This window comes from Lissotriton helveticus, chromosome 10 (genome assembly GCF_964261635.1).
Source record: "Lissotriton helveticus chromosome 10, aLisHel1.1, whole genome shotgun sequence".
Lineage (NCBI taxonomy): Eukaryota > Metazoa > Chordata > Amphibia > Caudata > Salamandridae > Lissotriton > Lissotriton helveticus.
In genome coordinates, this window is record NC_136071.1 from 1205487613 (window position 1) to 1205513755 (window position 26143).

General features: G+C 50.5%; 1 protein-coding gene across 1 annotated transcript in view; it reads right to left on the minus strand.

Moving 5' to 3' along the window:
- The window catches only part of CLIC2 (chloride intracellular channel 2), a 186973-nt gene that overhangs the window by 41103 nt on the left and 119727 nt on the right, over window positions 1–26143 (minus strand). Inside the window, exons 2-3 of the mRNA XM_078664082.1 lie at window positions 18641–18750; window positions 15712–15837 (exon numbers count right to left, since the gene is read on the minus strand). Coding sequence (XP_078520208.1) covers window positions 15712–15837; window positions 18641–18750 — 236 coding nt within the window. The remainder of the gene's footprint in view (window positions 1–15711; window positions 15838–18640; window positions 18751–26143) is intronic.

A 26143-nucleotide genomic window follows, 5' to 3' on the forward strand; every position in this document is an offset into this window, starting at 1 on the left:
ATTGCACTACAGCTCTTTCCGTGGCGCGTCCCGGGGTTCAATATGGAACTCGCTAGACGCAAGAGCCCTCACCCACGATCTTCCATGACATTTCCTCACAGAAGGACACTTCTCCTTCGGTAATTCCACCTTTCACGACCAACGAAACACACTTCCGCAAACACTATACTAGTCCCCAATGTCATCCATGCCGCTATCTTCCCTCAATCACATGAGACAATCTCTTTTTATTCACACCTGTGTGCATCTTATTTATACATTGGGATCCTTCTAAAACTGTACTACCATATATCCACACCATATGCATTCTGTTTTAAGTGGCATGAATGTCTAAACAGGGAGAAGGTCCTCGGTATATCATAGAGACCTTAATGAATTAATTAAGTTACATTTTTGTTCATTCGTACCAATTTTTTTTTTATATGCATCGTTGATGTAAGACTCATTTGAAAATGTATGACTTCTATGAAAAGGTAAGAATGTACCCTGGTTGATCAGGTATTACCGACTCAGTGTCCGCGGTGTAATGCATCGTCCACACCGTACCTTTATTGAGTCCATATGTCTAGATACTAAATCAAGCATATTCTCAAGAATAATCTGAGGATGTGATATTTATGCCTTTATGTATTTGTATTTATTCACATGTAAAGACGTGATCTTTATCAATCTCTGTATAATGACTCAGCTTATGGACAGCTTTTCTCTCTCTCCCTCAATGTAACCCGCCTCTCTAACTGTATATTTATTTATTTTACCACTGTCTGCCTCTGTTTTAAAAATTAATAAAACATTTTGAACTGAAAAAAAAAATCTCCCAGGGAGATTAATAGACAGTACCTCAGGTAAGTAAACATACGCAAAGGTGCACCACAGAATTGTTTTGATTACAATTTTTTGTTAATAGAACAAGCGAGGATGATGTCTTTCTTGTATTTTCAATCTTTATTTTTCAACGTAAGCACCAAACAGCCGACGCGTTTCGTCCCTATGGGACTTCTTCAGGGCTTTTGAGTTGAGAAATGATCCTTCCAATTAGTATCTTCAAAGTTGGAGATCCGTATGGCGCCTTTCCAAAGGCAATAACCCCAAAAGTAATGTGTACGTATATTTGTAAAGGGCCTGGGCTAAGTCTTCTTTTTTAATATGTTAGTAATTGGAATTAGAAGATGTTGATGATGTCGACGCCATAGGAATGTATTTCAGCTCTGCTTCGTAAAGAAGAAGAATTTGTGATCTATCAGGATTATCTGTTTCGGTTTCTAATGTTTTTCGGCCATACCGAATATGAGAACCACAAGAACTTATATGTGGGCACTGAAATACCAGCAGGTCGATCGTGATACATCGAACCTGTGAACATCCACACAGCATTCGCCTCCGCCGAGATCGGAGGAACGAACAGCCTCAGGTAAGCCTCAATAGAGTTTCAACCCACATAGCACTATGCGTTCCTCCCATAACAGCTGCTTTTGATAATCACAGAGTCCTAATAAAGAACTAGAACGCTCACTTTCTTTGCAAAATGTACCTGCACCGGGAGACATGTTGCTGGAAAAAAAACTTTAGAATCATTCACTTTCCTGTGCAGAAGGCTGAATATTCACATGAAAATGTTTCTTACCTCTGCTGCTACACGTTCCTGCAATAAATGAGTCCAAGAAAACACCCCTTTCTGTTGATTTATAGGACGTATTTTTTGTTCCGAGTCTAAAAAATTGTTTAATCTATGACAGTTTTTCACTGTTTTAAGACAGTAACATCAATTTGCTTGTCTCGTTTACAGTGTTACTTATTTTAAGATGTTTTAATTAATTAACTTTAATTTAGTCATTCATAAATTATATGGAGCAATATATTTGTAGATAATAAAAATATATGTCCACATTATTGTGACACCCGTGCCTGTTCATGCAGATGCCGTTAGTGACAATAGGTGGGTTCTCACCACCCACTAGAGCACAAATCAATTAATTTTAAATATGGGATCTGTTTGTAAATAACTTCCTGCATCTCTAAAAAAAACTAAATATCCCACACATTTAAAAGAAATATTTTTTTAAATGTCTAACAAAATGGTATTATTTTAAAAGTAGGGAGGTATACACTGATAGAGAAGATGGATAGATGGAGAAAACAGATGTGGAAAGCAGATGCCCTAATGGTTTGTTTTTCTTTAAGGATAAAGACATTTTACATGAATTTGTATCTTTTTATACAACTTTATATACTCCTGAAACCTGTCCTGAACCGGCCGACCTTCGTTCTTATTTTTAGGATATTCCCTCCCCTCCTTCTTCCCACGTTAACTTTCATTCCCTGGAAGCTGATATCACTCTCAACGAACTCTCCCGCGCAGTTTCGTCATTAAGACTTGGTAAAGCACCTGGCCCTGATGTCTTTACTATTGAATTCTATAACTCTTTTGCTTCCCTTCTTCTTCCAAAACTACTTGCGCTTTTCCACTCTTTTTCTGCTTCAGGCTCCTCGCGTGGCTCTTTTCAAGAGGCTTTAATCTGTCTGATACCAAAAGATGACAAGGATCATACTTTGTGTAAGAATTATCGTCCTATATCTTTGGTGATTACTGATTATAAAATTTTCGCTAAAATATTGGCCTTCAGGATGGATCCCCTTCTCCCTGACTTAATTGGCCTGTGTTAGGCCCGTCTGCTTCTGAGAGTCCCCTCACCACTATGATTTCTTTTGTTCCCCTGTACCTCCGAAAATGTGTCGCTTTTTATTTGTCTACCAGGACTTTTTACGTGTTGTTTCATGGGGTTGGAAAAGTAAATTTTGCCATGTTCTGTGTCCCTACGTGTCATCCCTCATATGTTATGTGTGCATGACTAATATGCATATGTTATTCCCCATGTCCGATTAATGACGCAATTATAGTTGTGTCCACCTCTAATATGCCAGTTTCCAGTCCTCGTGAATACTACGAATATCAGGCCTATGTAAAGCTACGTTGCCACGTTTCTCAGTGTGCACGTTATTCCATTATAAAGTCCCCGTTTCCAGGCCTCAACAGGGCCCGGACACTAGATTCAGCTCCTGTCTCCTGAAGCCCCGCTGAGGAGCGATACAGCCCCCACCTGTATCCTCGACCTTTCACTTACTTCCTGCCTCGCAGTGCCCGGTGCAGCTTGGCTCTGCCTCTGAGTCTGCCAAAAGTATGTTATAGTTCCAGTTATCAGTTCAGTCCTCCTTCTCTGCATTCCTAAGCTACTGAACTGCATCAATAGTTTGTGTCATTGTCTAGCCTATGCGGCTCCATGTAAGAGAAATACTGTATTTAATGGTCATTTAATATTCTTCATCACGCACTATATGTAGAATAAATGCATGGTCCAGTCTTAGAGTCAGTTAGCTTTTCCCCTCATGACTTCCAGTTTATATCAACATGTTCCCTAAACATCAGATACTAGATAGGGTTTAGGTACATGTCGCTCCGACCCTCCAGACTTTAGTCTCTGCTCCTAGCACAGAGTTCATAGCCCCCAGCTTCTCCTAGTAGCACGTCATTGCCAGTTTGCGCGCACCACCAGGTTAGAGGTCCCGGCTCCTTAGGTAGCCCCCTCCTATGTTTCCGCCCCACTCATGACATATTCTGTTACGTCTGTACCACATGTTTATGTACACGCCCAGTTACACCTTCTTTATCTCTTATCTCTCGCGACTGCTACGCGTCACGCCTTCTGTTCCACCCACTGCTACGCCTACTGCAATGTAATGCTATGTGTTCGCGCTATGTATATATGCTCGTGTATTGTTATTAAAAGTTAGCGCGCTCATCCCAGACCCAGCCCCAGCAGCTGCTGGGCCCCTGTCACCCTGCTGGGCCCCTGTCACCCTGCTGGGCCCTGTCATCCTATTCCCATGCAGGTTGTCCTGTTTCTGTCCTTATGCTGTATTAAACCTGCAAAACTCCTACTACCTCGAATCTTGACTCTTATTTATTGAGCTATCTGTTATGATATATGTCTAGTCAAAAATAGGGTATTATTTATTTATTTACCACAAGATGTTCCTTGACGCCCAGTTGCTCACAAGGTTTGTGGCACCTATTTACAAGGCGCCTGGCCCAAACCTGTGGCATTACAAACTGGGGTTGTCAACCTGTATAAATGAACCTAAAATGGTGGACACCCTTTTTCCTCATGTGAAGTGACTCCCCTTGGAGCCTTCATGAACCCTGGCCTTTTGAGGTTTTGGCGCCCTTTGTTTGGCGCGCATTTCTGACAGGAATTCCTTTATTTTCCTCAGGTACACAAAATGGCTGCTCTAGAACCCCAGTACGGTGGCTGCGAGTGTCCTAAATACCCCTCAAGAGTGCCATGTCATTGTCACAGCCAGAGAAGGTTCTAGAACCTTCTGGCTCGTGCCAGTACCCCAGGGCACTGGCTATATAAGGCCCAGTCCCTGGCGGCCATTTTGGATTAGAAGAGAAGATGATTAGATGAGATTCGACTAGAGAAGAGGAGATTAAGAGATTCCAGACTTGACACCAGATTGACACCTGCCCTGTTGACCCCTGAGGTGGCTGGTAGCGCAGGCAGTAGAGCAGCAAAGGGTTGCTGGCGTTGTGTCTGACTGGCGTTCCAGTCAGCTACGTGAGAAGTGATCTAGCGCCTACAGCGCCTGCCCAGCGAGTGCCTCATTGCCCCCAAAGACTGTGGCCAGATTTGTGTGCCTCTCCGCCCCCCCGGTGGTGAACTGTGATCGACTTATCGAGTCGCGAGGCGAGAGCAAGTTCGCCGCGACCGCGATCGTCAGCTGTGCCCCCTTCGCGTCTGGTGCCTCTAGAGGGGAGCTCGGACGTCTCCGAGCCCCACCAGCGTAGAGCGCTTCCTGCGCAGATTGAAGGTGAGGTGGTGCGCCGGGGCGGGGAAAGGCCGGCCTTCGTTGGGCGGGACTAGCGTCTCTGCCACTCCCCAGTGACCCGGGAGCTGTAGCTGTGGGCGGGAACCACCCTGAATGCGGAAGTCGGAGGGAGGTCCGTGGAGCCCCTGAGAGCCCCGTCGCTAACGAGAGGAGTGCTGTGCCCGATTGAATCGTATCTTGACTGCAGCCGATGTGAGGTGGGCCCGTTTCCTCATAGTGAATGCAGCGTTGTGAAGGAACTGTGAACCGGCAATTATTTTGACTGTGCGCGAAGGTTGTGTGACCTCTCCGGCAGCCCGTTCGTCAGTCTAATGACTTTGAACTGGTGCCGCCTTGGCTCAAGTGGTGCTAAAGCCCGTAGGCGCGCATAGACTTCACCGGCCAAGCAGAGATCCTATCCCGGTGACCGCCGAGTGCAAATGATGTATTTACTGTGTTTCCTTGCCTTCTAGATATACGCGCATACACCTTGAGTGATTATTAAAGAGTCCCAAACCTTATTTTGTGCTCAGAGAAGCCGTATACCTGGTCATTGAAAACAGCATAAACTGTAAGAGTTATCTTTCCCATTTGAAACGTATTGCAGATGTAATGATTCGAAAGTATTTAATTGGTGGCAGCGATACCAGAAGAAACATGTGGTTGTTTATTTAAATGAACCGATATTTATTCTGATATTTATTCTGTTATTTATTCTGATATTTAATGTGATATTTATTGTGATACTCATTCCTGAAGTTATTCTATTTATTAATCCTGTTTATTACCAGAACTGTATGACCAAAAGAAATGTATATGTGCTTTCCCAGTCAACCCTATTTACAACAAAGAACTTTTATATAAAGGAATCGTATTTTTCTACAGCAGTGGTGTGGTGTCCTTCTTTTTGGTGTGGATGTACAAGGAGTTATTATTGGGTCAGAGCCGGCTTAACACTACAGCCTTCACTTGCCTTGTCACTTGAGCCAAGCTACCCCCTTTGTGCTGGGCTTGCCCATCGCAGGTCCAACATAAAATTGGTGCTCAGCGGGTGGGATTGCGAGCCGTGCTTGTTTTGAACCCCATAATAATTCAGTGTGCACCACAGGTACACACCCGGAGTTTTCTCCTAGCGGCCCTCAAATTCAACGTTTTGCTTTTTCCAAATTCTTTCCTGGAGGTGGGTGGAAGTGACCCTCAAAGTTCTTATCCTGGTCCACACTTTTCACTGACAAGATGGAATTCGAAATGTCAGAGCTGGAGACCTATACTGTGGCACAGCTCAAGGATTTATGTCAGGAGAGGGGAGTGTTTGTCAGGCGAGGGGCCAAAAGAGAGGAGCTCCGTACTAGTCTGCGAGCATGGGTGGAAGCATACACGGAGGGAACGGTGGAGGAGGAGGAATCGGACAGAGGTACTGTCATTGATAGGACTGCGGAATGTCCCCCGGGGGTGGGTGAGATGTCAATCAGCCCCAAGGCAACCTCACGGGAGGGCAGCAGTGTGTCATCGAGAGGGTTGTCAGAAACCGAGTTAGCTGACAGGAGAGAGGAAAGACTGTTAAGGTGGGAAATAGCAAAAATGGAGTTGGAAGAAAGGAGGGAGGGGAGGAGGTTGGAACATGAGTCCAAGCTGGAAAGGAAAAGGATGGAACACGAGTTCAAGCTACGAGAACTTGAATTCCAGGCCCCTAACATCACTCCGAAGGGTGTCGAGTCAAAGGAATTTGCCAGGGAGCCCAGGTCCCATTTACCCAAGGACGTAGTCGCCAGTTATACCGCTGGAGACGACATAGCCAAGTGGCTGGCAGCCTATGAGGTCTCCTTAAGAGCCCATGGGATCCATGAGAAGCATTGGGGTGGTGGATTATACTGGTACATGCCTCCGACAGGTAGGGATGCCCTATTGGCCCTAGACCGGGAGGAACAGGTTAATTACCCCGCCATGAAGGTGGCGCTCATCAGGAAGTTTGGGTTGACCCCCGAGAAATACCGGCAAAGGTTTAGGGGCAGCCACAAGCTGAGCTCACAGAATTGGGTTGACTTACTGGATTTTGCCAAGAAAGCCCTGGATGGGTGGGTCCAAGGTAATGAGGTGGAGGACTATCGAGGGTTGTACGACCTGATACTCAAGGAACATCTACTCGAGAAATGTCTTCCCGAGCTGAGGCAACACCTGGTAGACAGCAAACTTACTTGCCCCCGTAAGCTTGCTGAGGAGGCGGACATTTGGGCAAGTACCCGAGTGTCCACGAAGGGGACGGGAGGAGATTCTCAGAAGTCCGGACAGGACGCTCCCCAGAAGAAAGAGGGGGGAGATAACAAGAAGCAGGAGTTCTCCAAAGGCCCCCAAAATACCTTTAAGGGGAAAAGTTTCTTCTCCACTTCTAAGGCTAACCCGCAGAAGAACCCTAATCCTGGCCAGAGTCAGCAGCCAAGGGTTATCCATTGCTATGAGTGCGGTGGTATTGGACATTATAAGGGAGACGTGAAATGCCCAAAGAGACCACCCCCTCCCACTGGAGGAAAGGCCCCGGGAGTCGCTAGTGTAGCGCTCGGGGAGGAAATGCCCTTAGTTAAGGGAAGGGAGTGGGCGGGTGTCACCTTAGTGTCCCTGGGTGATCGGGAGACGGTTCCAAAGATCCAGGTGCCCTCAAATACTACCAAGTATGGGCAATGGGTCACCATCAATGGCCATAGAGGGGAAGCTCTGGGAGATACAGGAGCCAGTATGACTATGGTAAGGAGTCATCTGGTGTCCTCAGAGCAGGTGATTCCAGGCGTACTTCATCCAGCCGCGATGGCTGACGGCAGAATGGGCCACTATCCTGTGACCGAGGTTCCCTTTGAGTGGCGAGGGGTTGCAGGTTCACTTCGAGTTGCCGTAAGCCCCGCCGTGCCAGTCGATTGTCTGCTGGGCAATGATATGGAGCACAATGCTTGGAAGGAGGTGGAATACCGGACTCATACTGAGATGCTGGGTACACCTGATTGGGCCTGTGTGAGTACCAGGTCTGCGGCTGCTCGGGAGGAGAAGTCGCGTGGGTTGGAGCCTGGAACAATGGCCCAACCAGCTGCTGATGGGGGGAACATTTCGAGGACAGGAGGAGCCTGCCTCGATGTCCATGCCCCGTGAGATGGATAGGCCACCTGTGGAGGTGGACCCGGAGTCCGCGGAGGAGGACATGGTTCCGTAGGAGGACTTGCCTATCCCCGCTGAGTGGCGAGTGGAAGGAGGACCATCCAGGGATGAACTGAGCAAGGGACAAAGGGAATGTCCCACCCTCGAGGGTCTGAGGCAACAGGCTGAAGCCCAGGCAGCAGGTAACGAGTCTGGGAACTATCGTGTTTACTGGGAGGATGGTCTCCTCTACAGTGAACCCAGGGCGCCAGTGCACGGATTGTCACGGGCCCTGGTAGTCCCACAGTGTTACCGAGCCTTCCTATTAGAGTTGGCTCATGAGATTCCCTTGGCAGGACACTTGGGTCAGGACAAGACCTTTGCCCGGCTTGTCCCCCACTTTTATTGGCCTCGAATGAGGGTGGCGTCCGACACATACTGTCGGTCGTGCGTGTCGTGCCAAGCCAGTGGGAAAACAGGGACGAAGCTGAAGGCTCCCCTGGAACCACTTCCCGTCGTTGGCACCCCCTTTGAAAGGGTGGGCATCGACATTGCTGGGCCCCTAGATCCACCTACATCATCCGGTCACAGGTTTATCCTGGTCCTGGTGGATCACGCCACAAGGTATCCAGAGGCAATTCCTCTGAGAACCATTACTGCACCAGTAGTGGCCAAGGCCCTGATGGGGATCTTTACCCGAGTGGGATTCCCCAAGGAAGTTGTGTCTGACAGGGGGACCAACTTCCTGTCAGCATATATGCGGGCCATGTGGAAGGAGTGTGGAGTGACTTACAGGTTCACCACTCCTTATCACCCACAGACCAATGGTCTTGTGGAAAGGTTCAACCAAACCTTGAAGGGTATGATCAGAAGTCTACCCGAAAGCCTGCGGAGGAAATGGGACGTCCTCCTACCCTGTTTGCTCTTTTCCTACAGGGAAGTGCCGCAAAAAGGAGTGGGCTTCAGCCCCTTCGAGCTTTTGTACGGGCACCCTGTACGTGGACCTCTCAGCCTGGTGAGGGACTCCTGGGAAAAGTCTCCCCGGAAAGTTCCCCAGGATGTGGTGAGCTACATGCTGGCCTTCCGAAGCCAAATGGCTAAGTTGTGGAAGCAAGCTTCTGACAACTTGGAAGCCAGTCAGGCAGTCATGAAAGCGTGGTATGACCACAACGCTCACCCAGTGGAGTTGGAGCCTGGCCAGAAGGTGTGGGTGATGGAGCCTGGAGAGCTGAGTGCCCTCCAGGACCGTTGGACAGGCCCCTACGAGGTATTGGAGAAGAAGGGCAAGTCTACCTATCTGGTGGACGTAAAGACCCCTCGGCATCCGCATCGGGTGTTACATGCCAATCGCCTCAAGCCCCACTACGAGAGGCCCGAAGTCATGTTGGTTATGGTGACTGACGGATCGGAGGAAGAGGACACAGAGCCTCTCCCCGACCTTTTTGCGTCTCAAGAAAAGGATGGGTCAGTGGACGGAGTGAAACTCTCGCCAACCCTGACTCCTGAGCAGCAGGAGGAATGTCGCCAGGTCTTGGGGTCATTCGCTCCTCTGTTCTCCCTTGTCCCGGGTAAGACCCACTTGTGTACCCATGACGTGGACACAGGGGACATCCCACCTGTGAAGTCAAAGTCTTACCGGCTGTCTGACAAGGTGAAGGCCAGTATCCAAAGCGAAGTAGCTAAGATGCTGGAGCTAGGAGTCATCGAACCTTCAAGTAGCCCTTGGTCTAGCCCGGTGGTGTTAGTTCCTAAAGCTGCCCCACCTGGCACCACACCAGAATTGAGATTCTGTGTGGACTACCGAGGACTAAATTCGGTAACCAAAACGGATGCTCATCCGATCCCTCGGGCGGATGAATTGATTGACCGGTTGGGAGCTGCCCAATATCTCAGTACCATTGACCTCATTGCAGGGTACTGGCAGATTCCCATGTCTAATGGAGCCAAGGAAAGGTCAGCCTTCTCCACACCTGATGGACACAACCAGTTTTGCGTCATGCCCTTTGGGCTCAAGAACGCTCCTGCCACATTTCAACGGCTGGTGAACACGATCCTCACCGGGATGGAGTCATTCTCTGCTGCTTACTTGGATGACATAGCTGTCTTCAGTAGCAGCTGGGAGGATCACTTGCCGCACTTGCAAGCCGTTCTCCAGACCCTGGAACGGTCTGGCTTGACGATCAAGGCCAGCAAATGTCAGATTGGACAGGGGTCGGTAGTGTACTTAGGACACTTGGTGGGCCGGGGAACGGTGCAGCCCCTTCAGGCGAAGATTGAGGCAATCATGGCCTGGAAACCCCCCAAGACCCTGACTGAGGTCCGAGCCTTCCTGGGCCTCACAGGTTACTACAGATGATTTGTGAAGGGGTATGGCACTATCGTGGCACCCCTTACAGAACTCACGGCCAAAAAGCAACCCAGGAGAGTCATTTGGACGGAGGCTTGCCACATTGGGGCGGTGCTATCGCAACTCAATGAAGAGGGTCTGGATCAGCCCGTGGTCTTTCTGTCACGAAGACTGCTTCCCCTGGAACAGAGGTGGAGTACCATCGAGCGGGAAGCCTTTGCGGTGGTCTGGGCACTGAAGAAGCTGCGACCATATTTGTTTGGTTCACACTTCCTTGTTCAGACAGACCACCGACCCCTTCGTTGGCTCATGCAAATGAAGGGGGAAAATCCCAAACTGTTGAGGTGGTCTATCTCCCTACAGGGAATGGACTTTCGGGTGAAACACCGGCCCGGAGTTGACCACGCCAATGCAGACGGTCTCTCCAGGTATTTCCGCCTTAGTGTTGAGGACTCCCAAGGGGTTGGGTAGCTCTCCCCACTTTCAGCTGGGGGGGACACGTGTTAGACCCGTCTGCTTCTGAGAGTCCCCTCACCACTATGATTTCTTTTGTTCCCCTGTACCTCCGAAAATGTGTCGCTTTTTATTTGTCTACCCGGACTTTTTACGTGTTGTTTCATGGGGTTAGATGTTCCTTGACGCCCAGTTGCTCACAAGGTTTGTGGCACCTATTTACAAGGCGCCTGGCCCAAACCTGTGGCATTACAAACTGGGGTTGTCAACCTGTATAAATGAACCTAAAATGGTGGACACCCTTTTTCCTCATGTGAAGTGACTCCCCTTGGAGCCTTCATGAACCCTGGCCTTTTGAGGTTTTGGTGCCCTTTGTTTGGCGCGCATTTCTGACAGGAATTCCTTTATTTTCCTCAGGTACACAAAATGGCTGCTCTAGAACCCCAGTACGGTGGCTGCGAGTGTCCTAAATACCCCTCAAGAGTGCCATGTCATTGTCACAGCCAGAGAAGGTTCTAGAACCTTCTGGCTCGTGCCAGTACCCCAGGGCACTGGCTATATAAGGCCCAGTCCCTGGCGGCCATTTTGGATTAGAAGAGAAGATGATTAGATGAGATTCGACTAGAGAAGAGGAGATTAAGAGATTCCAGACTTGACACCAGATTGACACCTGCCCTGTTGACCCCTGAGGTGGCTGGTAGCGCAGGCAGTAGAGCAGCAAAGGGTTGCTGGCGTTGTGTCTGACTGGCGTTCCAGTCAGCTACGTGAGAAGTGACCTAGCGCCTACAGCGCCTCCCAGCGAGTGCCTCATTGCCCCCAAAGACTGTGGCCAGATTTGTGTGCCTCTCCGCCCCCCCGGTGGTGAACTGTGATCGACTTATCGAGTCGCGAGGCGAGAGCAAGTTCGCCGCGACCGCGATCGTCAGCTGTGCCCCCTTTGCGTCAGGTGCCTCTAGAGGGGAGCTCGGACGTCTCCGAGCCCCACCAGCGTAGAGCGCTTCCTGCGCAGATTGAAGGTGAGGTGGTGCGCCGGGGCGGGGAAAGGCCGGCCTTCGTTGGGCGGGACTAGCGTCTCTGCCACTCCCCAGTGACCCGGGAGCTGTAGCTGTGGGCGGGAACCACCCTGAATGCGGAAGTCGGAGGAAGGTCCGTGGAGCCCCTGAGAGCCCCGTCGCTAACGAGAGGAGTGCTGTGCCCGACTGAATCGTATCTTGACTGCAGCCAATGTGAGGTGGGCCCGTTTCCTCATAGTGAATGCAGCGTTGTGAAGGAACTGTGAACCGGCAATTATTTTGACTGTGCGCGAAGGTTGTGTGACCTCTCCGGCAGCCCGTTCGTCAGTCTAATGACTTTGAACTGGTGCCGCCTGTGCTCACGTGGTGCTAAAGCCCGTAGGCGCGCATAGACTTCACCGGCCAAGCAGAGATCCTATCCCGGTGACCGCCGAGTGCAAATGATGTATTTACTGTGTTTCCTTGCCTTCTAGATATACGCGCATACACCTTGAGTGATTATTAAAGAGTCCCAAACCTTATTTTGTGCTCAGAGAAGCCGTATACCTGGTCATTGAAAACAGCATAAACTGTAAGAGTTATCTTTCCCATTTGAAACGTATTGCAGATGTAATGATTCGAAAGTATTTAATTGGTGGCGGCGATACCAGAAGAAACATGTGGTTGTTTATTTAAATGAACCGATATTTATTCTGATATTTATTCTGATATTTAATGTGATATTTATTGTGATACTCATTCCTGAAGTTATTCTATTTATTAATCCTGTTTATTACCAGAACTGTATGACCAAAAGAAATGTATATGTGCTTTCCCAGTCAACCCTATTTACAACAAAGAACTTTTATATAAAGGAATCGTATTTTTCTACAGCAGTGGTGTGGTGTCCTTCTTTTTGGTGTGGATGTACAAGGAGTTATTATTGGGTCAGAGCCGGCTTAACACTACAGCCTTCACTTGCCTTGTCACTTGAGCCAAGCTACCCCCTTTGTGCTGGGCTTGCCCATCGCAGGTCCAACAGCCTGGAACAATCAGGCTTTGTGAAAGGACGTCTCTCTTCCGACAATTCCTGTGTATTTTTTAATATTTTGAGTAAGGCTTCCCCATTGTCTCTTCCCTTGGCTGCCATCTCTTTAGATGCTGAGAAGGCATTTGACAGAATAGGATGGGATTTTATGTTTCAAGCACTCAAATGGGCAGGTTTTCTCCCCAAGTTTATTTCTTTTATCTCCTTGCTTTATTCAAGTCCTCATGCTTCCATATTTTGTAAACGGCATGGTCTCAGACTATTTTCCTCTTCAGCGAGGAGTACGACAAGGGTGTCCTTTATCCCCTTTATTGTTTGTTTTAGCTTTAGAACCCTTTCTCACTAAAATTAGGAATGATGCTAACATCGCTGGCTTTCAATTTGGCTCTAAACAAGTAAAACTCTCAGTTTACGCTGATGATATTCTTCTATATTGTTCTGACCCTCAATCTTCTCTTCCCTTTTTTCTACAACAAGTTTCCCCCTTCTCTGCAGTCTCTGGATATCGATTAAATGTCGACAAATGTGAAATTTTGCCCTTAAACTCTCTCTGCCCAAAACACCTCTTTGAACATTCTGGTTTTTCTTGGCAACCTTTGAAAATTAAATATTTGGGAGTTTGTTTTGCTCTCCGCCTTTCTGACGCTCTTAAACTTAATTTTGAATGCATTTCTAAAAAACTGACCACTGCCATTACACGATGGAACCCCCTTTCTCTTTCCTGGTGGGGACGTCTTGACTCTATTAAAATGATGCTAGCACCCATTATTCTCTATACTATTTCTATGATTCCCATTCACATTCCTTCTCATTATTTTAAGATGATTGACTCCACTCTTCTAACATTCTTATGGAAGGGAAAGCGTTCTCGCATTGCTATTGCCACTTTGAAGAGGGAGAAATCTTTTGGAGGTCTTAAATTTCCTGATTTTAAGTTTTATCACAAAGCCTTCTCTTTGAAACAGGCTCTTCGGTGGCTCTCTTCTGATCTTCCCTATTATCCCCCACTCTGGCTTCAAATAGAGTCCTCCTTCCTTGCTCCTTTTGACTTTTCCGAAATTCTAGCCTTTACCACTAATGTATCTTCCCTACGTTATCCCGTCATCTCTGAATCTCGCAAGCTTCTTACTCCTTATTTAACCTCCTCCTACCCTTCTGCCATATCTACTAATTTGCAACCGATTTGGCATAATAAACTCATCAAGGTCCGAAATCGTTCCATTTTTTGGAAAACCTGGCACTCTCGTGGTCTTAAATGGATTTCCCAACTTACTTCTTCTAATACGCCTCTTTCTTTTCGTTTTTCTCTTCCCTCCTCTTCTCGCTCTCAATACCTTTAGCTCTGTCCTGCTCTCATTCAATATCTTCAATCGCTCCCCCCTACTAGTGACATTCCTACTTCTCTTCGTCCCATTTCCTCTGCGTTGGAGAGCGCTCCTTCTGCCTCTTTTCTTTATAAATCCTTTCAGTCTGTGCTCGATAGAGGAAAATCCAAGGTTGAGTTGGCTTGGGGAAAGGATCTCTTGCAGGACTGGTCCATCCCTTTCTGGGATAAAATTTGGTCTAAAGTACATAAAACCTCTAGAGCTGCTAATACTACCCAAACTTTATATTTTATTTATAATCGCACTTTATTTACACCATTAACTTTATCAACTTGTTCCCCTGACACTCCTGCCACTTGTTGGTCTTGCTCTTGCCCATCTGCAGATTTGAAACACATTTTATTTGATTGTCCACCCATCTCCCGTTTTTGGAATCGGGTTTGGACTCAGTTTCAAAAGATTTTTAAATTTCACTTCTCCGTCTCACTTGTCAATATTTTTCTAGGCTCCCTGTCTCCTATTTATCCTCAACCCTCACAACATTATGCCTTATTGGATCTTTTGATAGCTATTGCTTTTCACCTTATCACCTCTCACTGGAAACAAGTTAATGATGTCACTTTTCGTGCTTGGTGGAATGCAGTTTGCTTCCATCATAGACTTGACACTAATTTTGTTACTCCCATTTCCCTTGCAGTTAAACACGATCTTTTGTGGCTTCCTCTGACCAATTATTTATCCCTGGTTGCTTCCTCCTCCCATTCTTCCCATAATACAAATGCCGAAGTTCGTAAACCACCGTGATTTTCTCCCAAAGCCTTTTGCTACTATTATTTTAGTTATTACTGATATTGTTATTGAATGTACATTCTTACCTGCTTTCACTCCTTTTGTTTTTCATTATCTCTCTATTTATTGTATAGTGGCTTTCCTTGACCTCTTTCATGATGCTGTATGATGTTTTTTATGTAATCTTTCACTGTATAAGATGCTTTTTACTTGAGTGTAATTTTGATTGTTTTTTCACTTTCTGTCTTTGCCTCTCTTACCTTCAATAAATTCAAACTAAAAAAAAAAAAAGTCTAACTCTACTACTTTTCGGTATCCACAAAGGTAAGTTACGAGTAGTATCTTTATGTGTGCACGTGGGGTGGATTCTCCGTACCTGGGGACAGAGATCCGCCCTGAGTGCAGAGATTCTACTTTGGGTGTGGAAACTCTGCCCTGAGTGTGGATGCAAAGACAGTACTCATAAGTTACCTTTGTGAATGCCAAAAGCTGCAAACCTAGACTTTTGGTCTCAGTTTACCTTTGTGAATCGGGCCCAGACTCCATGGAAACCACCTGATGTAATGTTGACCTCAGAAGAAAACCTTCACTGAGGGTCCTTGACGGCACGTTAAATCTGGAGGTAAGACTATGGAAGATAGCTGATATCAAGCGCACCATGGAAATAAGGCTTTATCTAGAGAACCAAAGGCTCAGTTGACCCTCAAGATAAGATTCACAGAAGATCCCAATGTCCGACTGACACATGACCTAAGGCTTTATTGACGGTACCTGGGTGGGCCCAGAGTCTGCTCCAGGAACTCTTCGATCTTGATGAAGTCTGTCTTTAGCTCTCGGTTGAAGAGCAGGAAGGGAGGGTTGGTGCCGGGAGCCAGGTCCTTCAGTTCCTCTGGCTTCCTGCAAGGAAATAGAAGAGGTATGTTAGTCCTGAAACCCTTTGGGGACGCATTGCGATGTCTGGCGGAATCACTTCCACCCTTCACCGCATCGGTCATGGGACCGACCGACATCTGGTAGGTGGTCCCGACCGCCCCATTAGGATGCCTACATTTTACCATGGGAGCAAATATTCCGGCCGGTTTGCATGCTCCGAGAGTAAAATGGGAGGTGCAGTTCTGCTCTGCACCACATGCAGGCACCTCAAAGTGACTGAAATGGGGTGCAGGGATCCAAAGGGAGGCTCCACCCGGAGGCCGAGCACCGAAGGGGGCCCTTATGGGGGCCCCCAAAGTCAAGTTGTCAAAATGGTCACTCATGAAGTGTGTCCCAAAGCAGTGACACTGGAAGAAATTAGGCTGGCAACAGCCAAAGATGAGACGCTAGTAAGAGTCAAAAGCGCCCTGATGAACAACGGGTGGGCACGCTTCCTGGATGGTGCACAGGCGCCCATCGCTGAAGACAACCATGCCCGACAGGAATTTGTGGAGGATCCGCAGCGTGCTGAGCGAAGGAGAACATGGTGTCTTGCTGAGAAGCCATGTCATTGTCATCCCAAAAGCGCTGCAAGAGAGGATCGTAAAGGCTAGCACATGTTGGGCACCAGGGGACGGCGAAAACCAAGGCACACCTGTGAAACAAGGTGTGATTCCCAGGCATGGATAGCATGGTGGAGGAAAAGATAAGGCATTGTATCACTCATGCACAATCACTGGCAGTGACCCTGCACCCGCACCAGTCATCACTGAAGAACCAAGTGAAATACCCTGGTACAAAATGAGCATCAATGTTGGAAGCTTCCAAGATGGCCACAACACGCTGGTGTTCCAGATAGAAGAAGTGATAGCATCTATGGCCTTCACACATGTTCAAATTTCCTGGACAAAATCTTTGCACTTATGGGCGTACCTGAGAAATCCGGTCCGACAATGGGCCCCCTTTCAAGGCAGAGAGTTCCAGGAGTGCCTTGAGAAGAAGGCGATTGGACACCGGAGGATCACTCAAGTGTGGCCACAGGCGAACGGAGAGGTGGAACGTTTCATGAGGACCCTCAACCGGACCCTGCGCATTGCAGTGGAACAAGGAGAAGATGCTGACTCTGCGCTGAACCAGTTTTTGGGTGCTTACAGACAGACCCCTCACAGCACTACCCGCTGCGCACCATCTCATCTGCTCTTCAAGAGAGAAAAGCAAGACCCTGCTTTGAAGCCTCCAGAGAGAGACAGTGCAGCCATACAAGCCAGGAGAACAGAGGCGAATCAGAAGGCAAGTGTGGCCAGAGGAGCTAAAGCCCCACAGGTAGAAGTAGGAGATTGTGTAGTGGTCAAAGACAGACACCCTGGATGGAAGTTTCGGACGCCATATATACCGGAAGTATGGACTGTGGTCCGCGTTCAAGGAACAATGATCTCCGCACAAAGAGGACAACAGGTGGTTACCCGGAACATCACCGGTTGAAGAGAGTGCATGGGCAAAATACTAACTTTGAAGAATTTGACGAGTCAGGCGGGACAGTGAGCCACACCGATGTCAATCCACCAAGTCCAACAGTTTCCCCGCAGGAATCCCATGAAGCTAGAGCTGGTGTGGCTGCCCCCATTTCCAAGAGATCCAGCCAGGGCCTTGTGAATGTGCCATCATCTAAGTGTTCAGGCTGAAGCAGAGGCTAGTTCCAACTCACGGAGCCAGAGATATGGTCTCCGGCGGAACCCTGTGCCAAGCCAGAAGTTCAAGGACTTTGTGGGCATGTCCCTGTGAGCGAGCTGACCCTGATGGACAGGTGCTAAAGGAAAGGAAGGATGTAGAGAGCTGTCTGGGCTCTACCATACTTTGTTTCGCCTTCATGCACTTCTCGAGCGGGCTCATCTCGAGGAGATAAATAAAGGACGGGAGACCACTCGTGTCTTCCCGACACCACTGCACAACTGAGTGGTGTGTGTTTATTTCAAGCGATGCGTAAGGCCTTGACCCTAAAGGCTGCACCGCGCTACACAGGGCTGTGTTGCTGCTTGAAGCCCCAAGGTAGCTTTGCCATCTCGTGGCTGCCGATGCGCGGTGCATAGAGGGAGGCAGCAGCTCCACGGACAGGGAAGGGCAGTGTGGCAGGTTGAGGCGGGGGTGGGAGCAGAGGCACAGCTGACCTCCACCCTCGCAGGAGCAGGCTGGCTCCTCGAATCCCAGGGGGGGGCTTGTCTTCTCCTGCCGGAGAGCACAGTTTTTAGAGGACTTTGGGCGCCGCAGGGGAGGCGAAGCATGGACAGGCAACGATGGCCCATATGTCAGGGACAGACTAACCTCGTCGCCACTGTAGGTCTGCTGCTACCCCTAGTAAAGGCCCACAACAACTCTGGCAAAGTAATGCTGACACATGCACAATATACTGCTAGGGGCGCTGAGTGAACCACGAGGATTCACTCCGCTTTTATGGACACCGTCGGCCCGAGACCAGCCCTCCGGTTCTGTGTTTGTAACATTATACTGCGATCGCGAATACATTGAATGTAAATATTAAGCCTAGCAGGAGTGCTGCTCAACCTTCCTGCTTTCTCAAATGTGCTTGAAAATGCACCATTTGTAGATTCTTTTTTCAAATTTTCTTGGTGGGAGAACCCCCCCGGATTCTACATAGGTGGTTCGGGCTCGCTTGCTACGCTCGCTGGCCACCGTGCAGTACGATAATTGTTTTACATCTCACCACTTTCGAATGTCACCAGCCGCCACTGATTATATACAAGAGGCTGAATGGCACTCACTGTACACTTACCTCGCCATGTCCACCGTCGTGACGTTGAACTTGACGCCTTTGAGCCAGAGAACCATGAAGAGGCGTTGGCAGAAAGGGCAGTTCCCAATGTTCTCGCCATCCAGGCCGGCCTGTGAGGGCGAGAGAGAAGATTCACAACAGAGCTCAAAGGCAGAGCAACACTGCACAGGATACACAGGCAGAGCAGCACTGCACAGGATACACAGGCGAAGGGTACAGGCAAAGGAACACTGCACAGGATACACAGGCGAAGGGTACAAGCAAAGGAACACTGCACAGGATACACAGGCGAAGGGTAGAAGCAAAGGGACAATGCACAGGATACACAGGTGAAGGGTAGAAGCAAAGGAACAATGCACAGGATACACAGGTGAAGGGTAGAAGCAAAGGAACAATGCACAGCATACACAGGTGAAGGGTACAGGTGAAGGAACACTGCACAGGATACACAGGCGAAGGGTAGAAGCAAAGGAACACTGCAGGCGATATACAGGTGAAGGGTACAGGTGAAGGAACACTGCAGGCGATATACAGGTGAAGGGTACAGATGAAGGAACACTGCACAGGATACACAGGTGAAGGGTACAGATGAAGGAACACTCCTGCAGGCGATACACAGGTGAAGGGTACAGGTGAAGGAACACTGCAGGTGATACACAGGTGAAGGGTACAGATGAAGGAACACTGCACAGGATACACAGGTGAAGGGTACAGATGAAGGAACACTGCAGGCGATACATAGGTGAAGGGTACAGGTGAAGGAACACTGCAGGCGATACATAGGTGAAGGGTACAGATGACGGAACACTGCACAGGATACACAGGTGAAGGGTACAGATGACGGAACACTGCACAGGATACACAAGTGAAGGGTTCAGATGAAGGAACACTGCAGGCGATACACAGGCGAATGGTACAAGCAAAAGAACGCTGCACAGGATACACAGGTGAAGGGTACAGATGAAGGAACACTGCAGGTGATACACATGTGAAGGATACAGATGAAGGAACACTGCTGGCGATACACAGGTGAAGGGTACAGATGAAGGAACACTGCTGGCGATACACAGGTGAAGTGTGAAGATGAAGGAACACTGCGGCCGATATACAGGTGAAGGGTGCATACGTGGGTGGAATGAGTCAGATAGACAAAGTGTGCAGAGAAAGCTCCACTGATGCATACATGGTGAAGGGTCGGGCATAGGAGCACTGCAGGAGCGCACAAAGGTAAAGGGTACGGGCAAAGTGCACTACAGCCCAGAAACATTTGAGGGGTATAGGCAGAGGAGCATTGTAGCCTATGAACATGTGAAGGGTACAGGCAAAGGTGCACTGCAGCCTATAAACATGTCGGAAAATGTGCACTACAGGCTATAAACATGTGAAGTGTGCAGATCTATGTCCCAAGTGCGCACGTCTATGTCCCCACTGTGCACGTCTATTTCCAAGTGTACACGTCTCTGTCCCAAGTGTGCACATCTATGTCCCAAGTGTGCATATCTATGTCCCAAGTGTGCACATCTATGTACCAAGTGTGCATATCTATGTCCCAAGTGTGCACATCTATGTACCAAGTGTGCATATCTATGTCCCAAGTGTGCACATCTATGTACCAAGTGTGCATATCTATGTCCCAAGTGTGCACATCTATGTACCAAGTGTGCATATCTATGTCCCATGTGTGCACGTCTATGTCCCAAGTGTGCACGTCTATGTCCCCACTGTGCACGTCTATTTCCAAGTGTACACGTCTCTGTCCCAAGTGCGCACGTCTATGTCCCAAGGTGCACTTCTATGTCCCAAGTGTGCTCATCTATGTCCCAAGTGTGCTCATCTATGTCCCAAGTGTGCACATCCATGTCCGAAGTGTGCATATCTATGTCCGAAGTGTGCATATCTATGTACCAAGTGTGCACATCTATGTAACAAGTGTGCACATCTATGTCCCAAGTGCGCACGTCTATGTCCCAAGTGCGCACGTCTATGTCCCAAGTGTGCACATCTATGTCCCAAGTGTGCATATCTATGTCCCAAGTGTGCACATCTATGTACCAAGTGTGCACATCTGTATCCCAAGTGTGCACGTCTATGTCCCAAGTGCGCACGTCTATGTCCCAAGTGTGCACATCTATGTCCCTAGTGCACACATCTATGTCCCTAGTGCACACATCTATGCCCCAAGTGCACACATCTATGTCCCAAGTACACACGTCTATGTCCCAAGTGTGCACATCTATGTCCCAAGTGTACATGTCTATGTCCCAAGTGTGCACATCTATGTACCAAGTGCACACATCTATGTCCCAAGTACACACGTCTAGTCCCAAGTGTGCACATCTATGTCCCAAGTGTACACGTCTATGTCCCAAGTGTACACATCTATGTCTCAAGTGCCCACGTCTATGTCCCAAGTGTGCACGTCTATGTCCCAAGTGTGCACATCTATGTCCCAAGTGTGCATATCTATGTCCCAAGTGTGCACATCTATGTCCCAAGTGGGCACGTCTATGTCCCAAGTGTGCATGTCTATGTCCCAAGTGTGCACGTCTATGTCTCAAGTGCCCACGTCTATGTCCCAAGTGTGCACGTATATGTCCCAAGTGTGCACGTCTATGTCTCAAGTGTGCACATCTATGTCCCAAGTGTGCACGTCTATGTCCCAAGTGGGCACGTCTATGTCCCAAGTGTACACATCTATGTCCCAAGTGTGCATGTCTATGTCCCAAGTATGCATGTCTATGTCCCAAGTGTGCACATCTATGTCCCGTGTGCACATCTATGTCCCAAGTGCCCATGTCTATGTCCCAAGTGTACACATCTATGTCTCAAGTGCCCACGTCTATGTCCCAAGTGTGCACATCTATTTCCCAAGTGTGCTCATCTATGTGTCAAGTCTACACGCCTATGTACCAATTGTGCAAATCGATTTGCAAAGTGTGTATATCTATGTCCACAGTGTGTACGTCTATGTCTTAAGTGTGCACATCTATGTGCCAAGTGTGCACTGCTGCTGAAAGGCTATTCTGAGTGCCTCACATATCTCACTTTCTTAGCTGTGTGCACATCTATGTCCAAGTGTGCACATCTGTGTGCCCAGTGCACACATCTGTGTCCCAAGTGTGCATATCTATGTCCCATGTGTGCACGTCTATGTCCCAAGTGTGCACATCTGTGTACCAAGTGCGCACGTCTATGTCCCAAGTGTGCATGTCTATGTCCCATGTGTGCACGTCTATGTCCCAAGTGTGCACATCTATGTCCCAAGTGTGCACGTCTGTTAGAAGGGGCGATCTCCGAGGGCCAGGTGGTGCTCACCCAGATACCCCCAGATCCACCTCTCCCACAGAACTTGCCGAGTCTTGATTGCGAGGTCCTCACCGGGGAGGACTTCGGGTCTAGGATCGTACACACTGACCTCACTCCACACTACGAACAGACCCCACACCGGGGGGTTTTAGTAACAAGATCTTTATATAAGTAAATAACGAAGAAAGCACTCTTATATACACAGTGGTCCAGGGACCACAAAGTCTTGGAGGATTCGGGAAGGGGGAAGCGGGACAGTCTTTTAGTCTCTGGGTCCGTACGCGGCATACCCTACGCACAGCTCTCAATCCTCGAGCCGGGGGGTACGGGATGATGGTCGTGCTGGCTGTCTCACCTACGTCGAGTTGGCTCGGTCGTGATGGTGGTCTCGATGGTCCAGCTGGACCAGAGTACTCCTCGAGCCGCGACGAGGTCAGCAGGGCTCGATCTGGAGAAGTTCGGGAGAGCCGCGACAGCGTCAGCAGGGCTCGGATGATCTTTGAGGTCGAGCCGCGACAGCGTCAGCAGGGCTCCGATGGTTCAGTTCAGCTTGAGCCGCGACAGCGTCAGCAGGGCTCAGAGGGTTGCAAGGTCAGCTTGAGCCGCGACAGCGTCAGCAGGGCTCAGAGGTTCAGGATGAGTCTTCTCAGGGTCAGCCTCGATCAGATCAGCGGGGCTTCAGGTCCAAGATACAACTGCCCGCTAGTTGTCGGGCGGGTCCAGTTATAGTCCTTCTGCTCTTTGATCCCCGGGCCCTCGCAGGCGGAGGTCTCCTGCCCTGGGGGCTGGTCGTTGGCGAGGTCCGGCGGGGGCTCTTTGATCCTTTTGAAAGATGTGTCCGGGGATTCCCAGACGCCCAGCGGGTCTGGAGCCAGCCCTCGGGGAGGCCCGAAGGGTGATCGAAACTGGCCCACAGGGGAGGGCCAAAGGTGTGACAGAAACCAGCCCCTCAGGGGAGGCCGGAGGTGCCATCGCAACTCCCTGGCTTATCTCACTTGGGAAGCTCTACCCCCCAGCCGGGACTGGCGCGCCTTGGGAGTCTGGGTTTCGCTGGGGCCGGGGTCACGCTAGGCCCAGGGAGGCAGGGATGTCGGGAAGGGAAGATGGCGTCCGGGCCTCGGGGGGCATGCAAGGTTAGGCGCTCGGAGCCGGGAGTGGAGCGGGGAAGGCAGGCCTGGTCGAGGTCCCAGGGGGGTCTAGGCTTAACAGGGGTAGGACGCCCAGGCTCGGGTTGCAGGCTACACTAACGGGGAGGCTGCGCAGGGGACTCGGGGTACAGGCCTACGCTCACAGGGTGTGGAGGGACAGAGGCGACCCACGCCACGAGGCCGGGTCCAACACGCGTCCCCCCCAGCTGAAGGCGGGGAGAACTACCCATCCTCTTGGGGGTTCTCTTCGCTGAGGCGGAAGAATCGGGACAGGCCGTCCGCGTTGGCGTGGTCAGAGCCAGGCCGGTGTTCAACAGTGAAGTCCATCCCCTGGAGGGAGATGGACCAGCGCAGCAATTTGGGATTTTCCCCTCTCATCTGCATTAGCCACCGGAGGGGTCGGTGGTCGGTCTGGACCCGGAAGTGAGTTCCGAACAGGTAGGGCCTCAGCTTCTTCAGGGCCCACACCACCGCGTAGGCCTCCCGCTCGATGGTGCTCCACCTTTGTTCTCGAGGGAGTAGCCTCCGGCTAATGAATGCCACTGGTTGGTCTAGGCCGCTCTCGTTCACCTGGGACAGGACTGCTCCGATGCCATGCTCGGACGCGTCCGTCTGGACTACAAACTCTCGTGAGTAGACGGGGGCCTGTAGGATGGGGGCGGTGCACATGGCTTCCTTCAACTTTTCAAACGCCTCTTGGCAGGCGGAGGTCCAGCTGACTTTCTTCGGCTGGTTTTTGGAGGTTAACTCCGTGAGGGGGGCTACGATGCTGCCGTAACTCTTGATGAACCGGCGGTAGTACCCAGTGAGCCCTAGAAACGCCCGCACTTCCGTCTGGGTCGTCGGGGCCTCCCAGGCCACGATGGCATCGATTTTGGGCTGGTGGGGGGCTACGAGGCCGCTTCCGACCTGGTGCCCGAGGTAGATTACGGACCCTTGTTCGATCTGGCACTTGCTTGCCTTAATGGTGAGACCCGCCCTCCTCAGGGCGGTCAGCACCGCCCAGAGGTGCTGGAGGTGCTCGGGCCAGTGGGAGCTGTACACTGCGATATCGTCCAGATACGCGGTGCTGAACTCTTCCAACCCCGCCAGTACCTGGTTCACCAGCCTCTGGAAGGTGGCGGGGGCGTTCTTCATCCCGAAGGGCATCACCCGGAAATGGTAGTGACCATCCGGGGTGGAAAAAGCGGATCTTTCCATAGCTCCCTCGGTGAGGGTGATCTGCCAGTATCCACTGGTCAGGTCGAATGTGCTAAGGAACCGAGCAGCCCGAGGCGATCGATAAGCTTGTCGGCTCGAGGGATGGGATGTGCATCGGTTCTGGTGACTGCGTTGAGCCCGCGGTAGTCAACACAGAACCTCAGCTCGGGAACAGCACCGGGGGCGGCTGCCTTCGGAACCAGGACCACGGGGCTAGCCCATGGGCTGTCAGAGGCTTCGACCACCCTGAGAGCTTACATCTTTGATACCTCGGCTTTGATGCAGGCCCGGACTCGGTCAGGGACGCGGTAGGCTCTGTGCCGTACTGGGGGGCTGTCCCCGGTGTCCACGTCGTGGACGCACCAGTTAGTGACGCCGGGGGTGGGGGAGAAGAGGTCCGAGAACTGTCCCAACAACTGGCGACAGTCCTCGCGCTGCTCTGGAGAGAGGGAGGAGGAGAGGCTCACTCCCTCTACGGAGCCATCTTTTTCTTTCGTGGACAGTAGGTCGGGGAGGGGCTCTGTTTCTTCTTCTTCCCCATCGTCCGTGGCGAGGAGTAAGCTCAACTCGGACCGGGCGAAGTGGGATTTGAGGCTGTTTACGTGAAGGACCCGCAAGGGGTTCCGGGGGGACTCCATGTCGATGAGATAAGTCACCTGACTCTTGCGTTCTACCACCTTGAAGGGCCCTGTCCACTTGTCTTGAAGGGCACAGGGCTCCAACGGGGCCATCACCCAGACCCGCTGTCCGGGCTGGAACTCGACCAGAGTGGCATTTTGGTCATACCACCGTTTCATTTCTTCTTGGCTGGCCTCGAGCTTTGCCTCGGCCAGTTCTCGGAACTTCCTGGTCTGGTTCCGGAGGGCCAGGATGTATCGAAACACATCGGGAGGGGGCTCTGGGGCCGCCGTCTCCCACCCTTCCTTGACCAGGGTGAGGGGTCCCCGGACGGGGTGCCCGTAGAGCAGCTCGAAGGGGCTGAACCCCAGGGACTTCTGGGGGACTTCGCGGTACGCGAAGAGGAGACAGGGAAGGAGGACGTCCCACTTACGCCTCAGGGGCTCTTCAAGACCCATGATCATTCCCTTGAGAGTCCGGTTGAACCGCTCAACCAGGCCGTTACCTTGGGGGTGGTATGGGGTGGTGAATTTGTACATCACCCCACATTGCTGCCAAAGGGACTTCATGTATTTTGAGATGAAGTTGGTCCCTCGGTCGCTGACGACTTCTCGGGGGAATCCCACCCGGGAGAAGATGGCCATGAGGGCCCGCCCCACTACGGGGGCGGTCACCGTTCGGAGGGGAATGGCTTCGGGGTATCGGGTGGCATGGTCCACCAAGACCAGGATAAAGCGGTGCCCCAAGGAGGTCTGGGGGTCGAGGGGGCCCACGATGTCGATTCCCACCCTCTCAAAGGGGGTACTGACCACGGGGAAGGGTTGGAGAGGAGCCTTGCGCTTCCCTCCGCTCTTTCCGCTGGACTGACATGTGGGGCAGGACTTACAGTGTCCTTCTACGTCGGAGCGCATGCCCGGCCAGTAGAAGTGGGTGACCAGGCGATGGTACGTTTTGTCTTGTCCCAAGTGTCCCGCCAGGGGCACGTCATGGGCCAGGTTCAGGAGAAAGCCGCGGAAGCGTAGGGGGACCACTAGCACTCGGCCAGACCCTAGTTCGGCGGATTTTTGCTCGCTGTATAAGAGGCCGTTTTCCCAATATACCAAGTGGGAGCCGGACTGGTCACCGGCGGCCTGGGCGGCTGCCTGCTGCTGCGGCCCAACCAAGGATGGACAGGAGGTCTGCTCTAGGCAGAATTCTTCTCGAGACGGTCCCCCTTCCTGGCGCCATTGGG